Raw genomic sequence first — 12546 nt, forward strand, 5'->3', positions numbered from 1 at the left:
CTGTAAACACCAGACTGTGCTGTGGAGATGTATATTAAGAACAGACAGATGTTGCTCTGTCTGGATAATACTCCAAACAGCAGCACAAAGTGAGAAGCCAAGCCCTACCTGTTCTATAATCTGCACTCTCCACTGGCAACACCCATCTGTACAGCATACTTTTGAAATATGCACGCACAGATCAGTCAGCACTACTGAATTTGGAAACCAGTTTATTATAAACATTAGCACATAGCTTACCTTAAAAAGTATGCAGAATGATAGTAGAGACTGCTTTTAAAGATGTTTATCTTCTAAAAGCTAAAACCAGCAATCACAGACTGCAATCTATGGCCTACGTTATCTACAAGGTCAAAATGGATTATGCTAAGATTCTTTCCTAACATTAAAACCAACAAAGTAACTATGGGCTCGGGGATAGAAATTATATAACTTAAAAGTAAAAACCCTATCTATGACTCCTCCAGAGCCCTAACATCAAATCTGCTCTCATTAAAAAGCTCATTTCCAGATACATAAAAGGGTTACTGAGGTACAGAGAAGCTAAAAGGGACTCACTGGATTAATATGGTGGTGTATTTACATTTGACTTATGAATATTTCAGCTCATTTCCAGCTTTGACTGAAGCAATTGCCTTCAGCCACTTCATGTGCCAGCATTCCTACTTGAATACCTTAACTGCCACTTTCCCAATCATCTTTATTTATAGCAAGGTTACTAAATATTGAGAAGTTTTCCGAACTAACTTGGAAACACAAACAAAAATTTCTCACCCACCATGAAGCCAACCAATAGTGATTTTTGCTTTTCTTATGCTGACAACAAATTAAAGCACCAAGGCTGCAGCTGGAATGCTCAATCCTTTCTCCTTGCAGTATTATTTAAACAGAACTTGAAATCAAGTCTTCTATCCCAATTGTCCTTCCAGTGCTAGCCTATTTACTGGACACAGCACTATCAGTCATCATGCACAAAAGAAGCTGAGTCCAAACAACCTGTGGCTACCTTCTCTGTGTTTGTCTTTCTGCTGCAAGATCTACCTGCTCGCTCTCACTTTAAATGTTCCACGCTGCTCCATCACTGCCAGTACCTCATCCTGCTCTTCATCTTGCATTTCCTACCATGCTGACCATCATCCTTTGTCACGCACTATACGCTGACTTCCCTCAGTGTTTCCTTCACCAAGGAACAACAGGCAGCATACTCAAACTTTCTGCAAACTCCAAGAGATGGAACTAAGGTTTCCTCAACTGCAGTGAAGGAAGTTTCTCCTTACGCTCCAAGGACAACTGAGGTTTCAGCTCTTATCACAATGGGATTTTATCAAACAAAAAAGCTCCTCCGGCAGCTTTGGCTCCACAGTCGTCCATTCTATTGGTTCTGCTCCAGCTGCAGTCAAGTGCAGCTAAAAAAATCTAAGCATGCATTCACCTGGGGGAGTTCCAGCCTGCTCACTTCCCTGAGCCAGCTATGTCAGGGCCTGGCACAAGGGGCAATGAAGAGCACACAGCTATGGGCAGGGCACCTTTCAGCAGCAGCACGTACAGTGAGAGGTCACAGAACCCCCACACTCACTTTCCCCACGGCTGTTCAAAGCCATTCTGATATAAGGATGGCTTCATGCACACTCACTGAGCTTTCAATATGAAGGCATTAGGGGAACTCTTCTTCTTCTGTACAGAAGCACATAGCAACAAACAGAGGCAGAACTACCATGGAAGGCAGTGGTGCTCCCTTTCTCTTCTTTCACACGTCTTCAGTAGAAAGATTATCAACAGTGCTTTATTACTTCTAATACAATTCTTTGAACACTTGCGCTTTAAACACAGAGACCAAAAGAAAAGCGCGTCCATGTATTTATTTTCTCACTGCACCTGCACAGTTTTGCTTTTACCCGATACAGATTTAACAGCAAATCCGCAGTTATCACACGTGCTTGTTACAAACAGCTCCTCGAGAACACAGATCACGCTCCCCTGGAAAGCCGGCCATCCCTCCCGGCCGCACATACTTCCTGCAGTGCCGCCAGCACCGTCACCGCAATCCGTCCAAGGCCCGTTCAGGCTCAGGGCCGAGGCAGAAAACAGCCCCAACGAGGAGGCCCGGCCGGGTCTTCCTCCCCTCACCCGATCGCCCCAGCTTGCGAAATGGCTCCGCGCGGCCCCACTCACCTGCGGGTGCCGGTGGGCGGGCGAGCCGCGCCGGGCTCCACGCAGCGCTACCGCCTCCTCCGCCTGCGCCTCGGCGCGGCCCCGCAGCGCCGGGCACGGCAGCGAGCCACGCCCCCCGCGGCACGTCGGTGTCGTAGCGCCCCCTGGCGGCGCGGAGGAACCTCGGCCCTGAGGGAGCGTGGCGGCCGATGACTGACCAGAGAAGGATTTGTCGGGAGGAGACGAGCACCTCCGCGAGTATCGGTGCGCTGCGGATATAGTGTAACGACAGCCGCACCGTCAGTATTCTCGGAGATGAAGTGGAACAGCTTTCCCAATATGACCAATGTCACAATGTCGTTGCTTTTCCCAGCGTGCCCTTCTTTCCAGTTCGCAGCTGGTGCCCTGTGACTAAGGACGCCATTTATTACAAAGACCGCCTGGTCCTTTCCCCCAGCTGCTGCCAGGCCGTGTGATGCGAGGCCAGGATCTCCCACAGGCACTTCCCACTGAAATTCCCAGCCACGTCATGGCCGCGGGCTTCCCGGCACCGCGTGCACGAATGCTCTCAGGAATAAAGGCTTCTTTGGGAAACGTGTGCATGGAAACAACAGCACTGTGTTACACCCTCACAGCACACTCGGGCTAGCCAGCATTTGAAAAACAGGGGCTGGAAGGCATCTTACTGAAAACTAAACTCCTAACCACTTCAACAAGACCGGCATTTGATCAGTTCTAGAGATCTTCATGTGCAGGAAAGAGGCTTCAGATGTAACAGTTCAAAAGATACAGGTAACAGTCCATCTGCATTCAGGTAGTTTTCCTCATTTGTTTCTGAACAGATTTTTCTGCATTGTATTTATAATTCAAAAATTCTAACAGCAAATGACTGACCTCACAAATAAAGAAACCTCTGTGGTTCTGAGGCAAAACAGAGCAGCAGGAAGAGAACGTACATGGAGAACGATGGAGCTATAGAAGGCTTACATGCCTCTGAGTCCAACCAGCCCTGTGGCCTCTTCAGGCCCAGAATTACAGAGTTTTCCACTCTCATACATAGGAACGTACATCCAAGTGCTGCCCGTGGAACACTGTGTTTTGGTGCCTGTTGCTTCTTTGCTCCTTGTTTGTATTACCTTTTCTTAAGGGACTCTTGAAAATTAGTTTCAGAAACTGCTTCAGAAAACTCATCTACATCTTTGCTCCAAATATTTTTTAATGGTTCCAATTCAGTGAAAGAGGCCGAAACTTCCTTAAACTTCAACTTTTCTTTGCAGTGTGAATCGACCTGCTATAATAATCAACACAGTGTATAAACTCATGAGGACTGTATCATCCACAAGTCTTCCTTACCCTTTAACCCAATGTATCAACTAGTCTTAGAAAGATGGGAGTGGAAATGACACCCTGCTTGCTTCTAGAACCCCAACAGCCAAATCCACTGCTTGGTTCTCCTACTCCAAAATGCCGTGTGCTGCATCAAGGTCCTGTTAGTGTGATATTAAAATTGCATCATTAAGTCTGAAAGTACAGCATACTGGGAGAACAATGTGCATCTCACAAATAATTGGTTTTAGTGTTTTTGTGTGCCTTCCAGCCTAACTTCCCTGTTATGAACTCCCTTCAGCCCTAATGCTCATTTTACTCATCAGCAAGCTACATGTCCCTCAGAGACGGGTGGAGATTTCTCTGTTGGGACTTCTTTACTGCCTTAGCGATTCCTCCACATTTAGGAGGAATTGCTCCTGGTTTGTTAGCCTCCTCACTTCTCTCAATCCAATCAGAAGTGGGAAGAAATTTCTCGCTCAGCTTTCTGCTGAGCTCTCTGCTTTCTCAGTATTGACAAATATAGCATGCTCAAAGGTAAACAGATAAATACTGGGTTTTAATTGTGCAACTAATTTAGAATGGAGCAAACAATTTAGATAATTTAAAAAACTAAGGAAAACAATGACAACAAAACCCAGAAAACAGTGACATATTACCCTAGACTCCATGGTAATGTAGACAGCCACAGGCACTAACCTGTATCTCACAGAACACAGTTAATCACACAAAATATTTGCTACCCATCCTCATAATAAGGAAGGTTTTACCACCTTCCTTTACTACCACAGAAATTTATTACCTCTGTGATTACAGAATTAACTCTTCTTGTTAAGTCTTTTAAATATTAATCCTTTTTTTGTTTGCCTTTTCCCCTTTTTTAAACTTCCTTTTTCCTACAAATTCTCCATGTTCTTTCTAAAATGTCTCAGCTCTATCACCTTTTATTATTTTACCCATAGGAACGTTGTACCTCTACCAAAGTATGTTATATTATATGCTTTGGCACTGACAACTCTTCTTTCCCAAATGATGGGAAATTAGTATTTTCAACAAATTCCTAAGAGATTCACATCTCTTAGGCCATATATTCTACTGCTTCCCTTCTGTGTCATACCAGTACCACTTCACTTAGAGAAAGACTCTAACCCTCTTTGTTTCCCAGCATAACAACTCCCAAAAGCTATAATCACTCTGCCAAAACTCACTGATTATATGTAGCAGCCACCTCCTGGTCAGAAATAAGAGAAGCCTTGCTCACATTTAAGAAGAGTCTCCAGATGGAAAGTACAGATGCATCTTGCTTGGAAATGAGAACTACATTGGGCTGTAAGTAGCGTGCTCTTAAATAACCACACTTTTCACATTTTCTTTTTTACATTTTTATTAATCAAAGACAGCGTAGCTTTCATATTTTGAGTGACCAGAGAGATCCAAGGATGTTTTCATAGCTAAGGTAAGCTTAGCCAAAAGGTGCTTTGCAGAATACATGATGGTTTGGAGTAACACAATGCAGTCCCTTGCCTTTGTTATGACTGAGTGAGCCAGTATCACTGACACCCCGGAAAGCACAAGCCAGAGCCCTCAGAAAAGAATATACCATTGGCTGTAGACTCTTGCGAGAACATGCTAAAAGTTCCAAACTTGTCAAAGGAAAATGTGGCATCATACTTAACTGAGAGGCTCCCTAAGACCAGGGGAAGCACCAAAGGTCTGCCTCCACCACAGAATCAAAACAATGTGCAGCATTCGAGCTCTACAAGTCGTACACACACAAACAGAGCATTATTCTTCATGCTATTTAGATGCATGTGTATTTTGACTGCCATTTATACAGTTGCACAAAGGTCAAAATATAAAAGTCTGCAAACTTTTGTTTAATGCTCTTATGGAAGCCTAAAGGATTAAGTTTACCTGCTCATGTGTCTCAACAAAAACAAAAGCTGATTACACGGGAAAGTAAACTAGATGTGCCATTTTAATTCCTTAGCATTTTATAAACAATTTTTGGTATACTAAGAAATATTTAGTGCAAAGCACATGCTTAGCTTAAATCCTAGACTTGGAGAAAAAATATAAGCAAAACTAAACTGTAAAATGAAAGCTCAAAAAAGAAGCTGGCATATGTAATCTGCAGGCCCACAGAAATATAAAAGAAAGGAGGTGATTTCCTCACTAAAAGCATTATTGTGGTTTTGTTTTAAGAAAGTTAGATGCTTTCCTCCAAAATAATGGTACTGACCGTTATGTTATTGGTTTGTACAAGTGAAAAAAAATGTTACATTGATACTGGATATTGGAACAAAGAGTCTGCATCACCTAAAAACAAAAACTTCATGGATACTGCAGCAAGTTTATGCATATGATTCAACACTGTTGTGTTGAGGGTAAACTCACTGCTTTGTGTATGAAAAGGTAGCATCCAAAAGAACCAAAATCTCAAATAAAATTAATTAGAATTCATGCTACAGTAAGAAATTACAGTTTTCCCATCACAAAACATACATTATTCCTTCATTTCCGTATCAACCTCAAAGGTTTGCCCAGGTCCTCCACAATGTAAAACTACTTCAGAATTAGGTATTTCCACTGAGCAGATGCCATGCCAAAACTTCCTGAAAATGTTAACAATATTGGTCTCCTTCACACAAATGGAGACAGCAGTTTACCAGATGGAACCTTAAAAAACAGAATTGAAAATTAAAAGGCCTTATTTCAGCTGAAACTGTAGTATTTCAAAGTATTCAAACTGTAGTATTTTAAAGTATTTCAAACTTCAACTGAAACTGCAAGAAGTACAACTGAGAAAAGAGTTAATAATGATTTTGTATAATTTCAGCTTGGAAAGACAGCATACAGACCAGGATTGCTACAGAAGCATCCATAACATGGCTATTGCAGAAGCAATACTGAAAGCTGCCTTGTTAACCCCAGTAATTGCACCCTCATTGCACAAGTCTTGTTGGCAGCAAAAGTAATCAAAGTTATCCAACTGATAGAATACAGCAATATCATTCACGTTGCACTGAGACAACTTCCAGCAGGAGGACGTTCTCAATTTACCTGGAAAATAATTAAAAAGATTAAGAGAATACTGAAAGCAATGCCAGTTTTGATACAGACTGAGAATCACTGCTTAGACTGAAGCTTTAGCAATGACCATCCTTGGAAAATGTCAGTCCTAAAATCAGCGCAGCAGTCTTTTAGGGGCAGTAGAACCAGCTGGGAAACCAGGAGATTGTTTCACTTTGCTCATTCTTTCATTTCCAAGAGACATGCACTAAGACAAGAGCTGCTGGAGCTGAGGTAGTTCAGCACTCAGCCAGCAGGTTCACCTCACACAGCCTGTGCTCTTATTCCTGCCAGAGAGCCTGCTCTGTGAAACTGTGGACATCCTCATGCAAGATGCCAAGCTCCCAGTAGGGGAGCTCCAACTAGAAAGTGATTAGCTTCAAATCTCTTTATTAAAAAAAAAAAAAAAAAAAAAAGCAATTAAAAGGCTGTGCTGAGTAACCCACAACCCAAAGGAAGTCTGAGAAAATGGCCACACCTTCATCTCTGCCTTTCAAACAGAATGTAAACTCCAGAACTGCAGTTGAGTAAATACTTCGTTACAGAGCTAAGAATGATCTTCAGCTGAGGTATTTATCCGTACCATATTAACCCCATCTTTACATGAGAAATATAAACTTTACAGTGATCACAATGAATGTCCAATTCAGAAAAGTTTTCTCCCCTCTATGCCTTCATGGGCTTATCCGCTTGGACTCCTTAGAGGCAACAAGCTCAGGTAAGAAGTGTGTCAGCCACAAACTCAGTATGTAGTGAGACATCTGTATAAATGCTAAAACACGTGTATATCAAATATCCAAATCATCTCAATCTGTATCAGTCACTTAGAAGTCAAAATACACCAATTTACTACTAGTATGACCTTCAAGCTTATATTTGCAACCTTCTATTGCAGAAGGCTAAGAAATTCAAGTTATGTCCAGTACAGAAGTGCACAGGCAATGAAAATGGATACAGCCATGTTTACCTTAGGTCTGTAAGTCAGTATACCTACCAAATCTCATCTGCAAGCAAGTATCTTCATTTGATAAGCAAGTGCTGTTGGTCTTGCACAAGGAAGGGCTGTTCTCGCAGTGATAGCACCTCAGGGCATAACCTAAGAAGACAGAGTTTTGCCTTACTGAACAAGCAGAATTGAAAAGAAAAATGAAGAAACAGTGGCTGCATTTGATTGCCACAAAGCGTATTTCTGGTTGTTAACCTAAACACAAGCTGAAATGCACAAGTTTTTGTCAGTGCACACGCCAAGACTGGCAATTTTGCAAGTAAGATTTTGAAGCATGTGCTTCACATATTTCATTTTAAAAAGCATTTATCCTTACATCCCCTGCATAATTATTTTTTGCTCCTTTTATTTAAAAATCAGATTTTCCAACATCACAGATAAGAGATTTTTTTTTACTAGAATTGCATTCCATCCCTTTTTCCCTTGTTCCTTTCATCCTACCTCATATCTCCCTTGTTCTCTGCTCCTTATTTCTAAATCATACATCAGGAATTCAATATTCCACCAGCAAAACAGCATGTTTAGTTGCCATATTAAACACCAGCATGTTCTGCACACAGCTCTCTGCTCTGACCAAAGACAATCAGCCACAGAAACTAAGCCCTGCCTATAAAGTTACCCTAATTCCCTGCAGCAACATTAAATAATGCAGGCCTTTCTTGTTATTTTTCCCTCTCAGACATTGTTTCCATGATTCCTTCACACACTGTCATAACATTCCATCAGCAGAGAGCCTCCATTATACTCACCAGAACTAGAGAAAGCAAGCAGAACAATGCAGGCGGTTAGCAGGACGCAATTCATCTTGATCATACTTCTTCCCTGTCTGGGGGGCATAAATAGATTTAAAATATTTATTATATTTAAAATATGTACAGAATTGGCAAAATATGTGGTGAGGAAGCAAGGGATTCTGTGTGACCAAAGTCACTGGCCATCAGAAAAGCACTGGAAGGGAAGAGACAAAAGTGACTTTCACCTTCACAGAGAAGGTTTCGTGCTGGGCGCTGGGCCCGGAGCCCCACTGGCTGCAGCACTGCTGCTCATCCTGCCCAAGAGCTCTCACCAGCTGTCACCTTCTGCAAGAAGGGCCTGTGGTCCTGCATGTCTTCTTGCATTTCTTTCACAGCAATCCACCAATAACCCCACAGCCACCCTATGCTCCTTCCTTTCTTCTCTAAGGGCTGTTTGAGACCTGCCTGCACTGCAAGGCTGCTTACCCCTTTCCCCACAATTGTCCCAGCTGTGCCAGTCTACAAGATGAAATGTGTGAGCAGTATGAGCCTACTGCTGAATGTTCATACCCACCATTGCAGAGAATGGGCTCTTCTGAATCAAGCAGCAGCTTGGGTTGGAAGGGACCTTAAAGTCCATCCAGTTCCACACCCCTGCTATTGGCAGGGTTGCTCCCCACCAGATCAGGCTGTCAGGGCCCCATCTCACCCAGCCTTGGAGCAGCTCCAGGGATGGGGCATCCACAGCTTCTCTGGGCAGCCAGTGCCTCTGAGTAAAGAATTGCTCCCAACACCTAATCTGTATTTTCTTTCTCTTAGTTTAAAACCATTCTCCCTTGCCCTGTCACTATTTACACATGTAAAAAGTTGATGTTTTCCACGGTAAACAACTTGGTGCAAAGCTTCCCAGGACCTCACACCCAACGCTCTCCTTCAGACCCAGCACCAAGCAGATCTGGAGACAGATAGACACACTCAAAGCAGAAGGACCTGCTATTGTATTTAGCTTCAAAGCCTAGGTGGGAGTCGACTGTCCCAAAGTGCCGCAGGAATTTAGATAACAAGTTTTGCCATAAGACTGCAGCGGGGCACTGACATCACTGCTTTTGACCACGCTTCTGCTTGGAGCTACTTCTGTGTGCAGTTATGAGGCCGTAGTGACAAGCTGGTGGAATCTTTTCTTCCCAACTGAACTTCAAAAAGTGGCTTTGCAGTAAAATAATACTGAAGTCCTTCTCAGTCACAAGCCAAGTAAGTAAATGGTCTTTTCCTCTTTCTTACTTAAGCTAAAAAAAAAAAAAAAAAACTCTCGGCTGCAGGATGTGATGTTTCCCAAGATGTTTCCCGCACCCGGGGCTCTTGGCACAGCCTGCAGCGCCCCGGGACGCCGCCATCTTGGAGAGACCCTCAGCCCCGCAGTGCCCGCGGCGCGGCTCAGCTCGGCACGGCGCAGCTTTGCCGCTTGGCAGAAGCGAGTCACGGCCGGAATAATAAACCAACATAACGGCTTTGACGGCAGTAAAGCTGCAATGTACCTGTCTTTTGTGATTTAATTAGAAATTGGATTCCCAAATTGGCCAGTTGGGGCATCCCACCGGCCCCGATGACACAGCTGTCCAAACGCCGCGGCTGAGGACCGCGCCGAAGGAATCTCTGCAGCCCCCCGGGACCGCTCGCCCGCGGACGAAGCTCGGTCGTTGCCGTGCCGCAGCCCCGGAGAGGCGGGATGGCAGTGAGCGGCGACGGGGACCCTGACTCGCCCGCAGCCTCTCGGAGCAGCCCGTTCCGCATCCCATCGCACCTCGTCCCATTACCCCGCGGCCGGCACGACGCTGCGTCCCCGAGGCGTTGCGGCTCTGCCCTGTGGCACGGTGTATCTACATACATACAGATACACACAGCGCACTGCGGTACCGCCGCGGACCCGGTGCCGTGACCCATCCCACAAACCCCGTCCTCCCGCAGGACGGCCTCCCCTCCTCGTCCCCAGCCCGGCCGCTCGCTCCATTCCCGCAGCGCGCCGCCGCTCCGCCTGTAGAGGCAGCCCTCGGGCCGCCGCTCCCCGCCGCAGCGCTGCGGTGAGCCGAGAGGCTCACTGAACATCTCCGGGCTGCCCGCGCCCACCGCGCCCCTTACCGGCTCCGCACGGCACCTCCGTTCAGTCCCGCACCGTCTGCAGGCGGTCGGCGGTGCAGCGCTGAGCGGTTCTGTCGCTGCCCGCCCCGAGGGCGGAGCCGCGGGCACGGCACGGCCCGGCCCGGCTGCGGCACGGCTCCCGCACAGCTGGTGCTGTGGTGTTCTAAAGATCCGACCTTCGTGCGAGCCGTACCTAGGAGCAAAGGGGGAGAGGAGGCTTGTGCACATAACTTACAAACTATTAGAATCCAAGACGCTAAGACTTGATATTTCAAACAAACAAACACAGTGATTTATTATTTCACTTGTAAAATTTTGTGGTGAGGAGCTGGCAACATGGAACTTGAGTCACAGCTGAGAATGGGCCTGTTTTCCCTTCCTTAAGTCCATACTGTCACATAAATGGCATTTCCCTTGCGGTCCGATTTTCCACCGTTGCAGATTCCTTGCACAGATGATGAACATTTCTGTCAACATCGACCAGAATAAACCCTTCAGCGGCACAAGTCTAACAGCAAACCCTGTGGGTTTTGCTGCTGGCTGGCACCTGCCTTGTTTTCCCCTTGCACGATGCAGTCAGGCCAGGGCAGAAGGCTCTCTCCATTTAATCATGTCAGTACAAGCCTCAGAAAATGCCAGTGGAATCCTACAGCAACAATAAGCTGGCACCGGAAGCCTTTTCCACACACACAAATAAGGTCTGCTTCAGTTACACATTTGCACTGGACGTGCCTTTAACTACATTCTGGACTCACAGATGTGCAGTGAGGCCCAGTGGACAAAAACCCCAGCTATGGGGTCATCAGACTTTGCGGATCTGGTCAGAAGCAGGTGAAAGAGCTTGAGGCTTAATCTAAACTCTGGCCACCAAAGAGACAGGCAGTGCAACATACTCACTGTACAGTTTATACTGAGCAGTTAGCAAGTGGAAGCCCTGTAACATTTACCAACACACCTACCCGAAGTGCTGCATCAGAGCACTGCTGAAATGCCATCTTCCTCAGTGGGATCTCAACAATCACTCCTCTCTTTCCCAGAGAAGACTTCTGCATGCACACATGACTAACGCCTTGTTTTCTTCCAGTTTCAGCTGCTTTGCTTTTCATAACAACTTGGCAGAAGTTTCAGGTTCGGGTGAGATGTGCAAGACTACTGACATATGCCCTGTTTTGACTGTGCATGACCAAGAGCTACAATGCTTCCAGCAACACGGCATCTGCTAAGTCCAGGCAACACGTCGCTGTGCTGAAATAACTGCCTGAAGCCATTTTATATAACCACTTAGAAACACAGCTGGTACAATAACAGCAACAAGCTGTTCTCCCACCTCATTAGATCTGTACTTCATACCTGCAGTTACAAGAGCCCTGAGACTGCCAGCAGCAATGGGATCATGGGCTGCAAGTGCTCAGAAGCCAGCAGGATTGTGCTGCCCTCTATCCTGCCTTACACAACAGTAAGCAAAAATTACACTTCCTTTGTTAACAACTGAAAGGAAAAGGAACCCTCCCATAACATCTGTTGGAAGTATTTCTACAGAATCTAATGACTTTATGTTACTAGAACCCACAGATCCTATTTCTGACTACGGCATGGCCCTGACCATGACAGTTAACAGTTGCTAAAACACCTATCAGACAGATTGCACTGGAATAAGTTCTAGTTCTGCTAAATATTGGTTTCCCAACCTTTATTCACTGATCCTTTTAACTGACGATGAACCTCCTGTTAAGAAACAACATTAAGCCACGATAATTTTCTTCTAACAGTTAATGCTGAAGGAGCTCCCAAGCAAAAACATGTTCTATCTAGTCTAGTAATTCACACTGATGTTCAGACTTCAGTACAGGAGAGGCAACTTTTTTTTTTTTTTTTCCTTTTTTTCTCCTCTAGATGTTTTACCTGAAGAACTGTTGCAGAGGTCACATTCAGTATTCATTTGTCTCCCACTGTGGAAGATCTATCCAAATGCTGTGTGGCACAAGAGAAAGATGAGCTCATTGAGAACCCAGTGACTATGACAATGACTTCTAGGAAGCAAACAAACAAACATTCAGACTTTCTGTAACAGCTGTAGCTATTCAGCAATTGAAAGATTTAGTTGTAACAACAATATAGTGG

At 45.0% G+C, this 12546-nt stretch overlaps 2 protein-coding genes across 5 annotated transcripts in view; both read right to left on the reverse strand.

Annotated features, from left to right (window-relative positions):
- LOC125695433 (golgin subfamily B member 1-like) overlaps positions 1 to 2286 on the reverse strand; it is a 43141-nt gene extending 40855 nt beyond the window's left edge. For 3 of the 4 annotated variants that reach the window (XM_048949840.1, XM_048949843.1, XM_048949839.1), the window contains exon 1: positions 2173 to 2286. The gene's annotated coding sequence lies outside the window, so the exon portion shown is untranslated. The remainder of the gene's footprint in view (positions 1 to 2172) is intronic. The other variant, XM_048949841.1, reaches the window with a different exon arrangement.
- Positions 2287 to 6294: 4008 nt separating this feature from the next.
- CD59 (CD59 molecule (CD59 blood group)) lies at positions 6295 to 12510 on the reverse strand. Its single transcript, XM_048949868.1, has 5 exons — positions 12328 to 12510; positions 10426 to 10618; positions 8305 to 8381; positions 7544 to 7645; positions 6295 to 6540 (listed from the first exon to the last, which is right to left on the reverse strand). The coding sequence occupies exons 1-5, from the start codon at positions 12362 to 12364 to the stop codon at positions 6347 to 6349; spliced, it is 603 nt and encodes a 200-aa protein (XP_048805825.1). The 5' UTR covers positions 12365 to 12510; the 3' UTR covers positions 6295 to 6346.
- Positions 12511 to 12546: the final 36 nt, after the last annotated feature.

The sequence above is a fragment of the Lagopus muta genome, chromosome 6 (genome assembly GCF_023343835.1).
Source record: "Lagopus muta isolate bLagMut1 chromosome 6, bLagMut1 primary, whole genome shotgun sequence".
NCBI classification, from domain to species: domain Eukaryota; kingdom Metazoa; phylum Chordata; class Aves; order Galliformes; family Phasianidae; genus Lagopus; species Lagopus muta.

Bases quoted from the DNA above. Each gene is read 5' to 3' on its own strand.
- CD59 (XM_048949868.1), bottom strand. From the start codon at position 12,364: ATGAATACTGAATGTGACCTCTGCAACAGTTCTTCAG. The intron at 8,382-10,425 runs GTAAGGGGCGCG...TATGCCCCCCAG, and splicing joins GGAGGTGCCGTGCGGAGCCG to ACAGGGAAGAAGTATGATCA. The intron at 7,646-8,304 runs GTGAGTATAATG...CTGTCTTCTTAG, and splicing joins GCTTGCTTTCTCTAGTTCTG to GTTATGCCCTGAGGTGCTAT.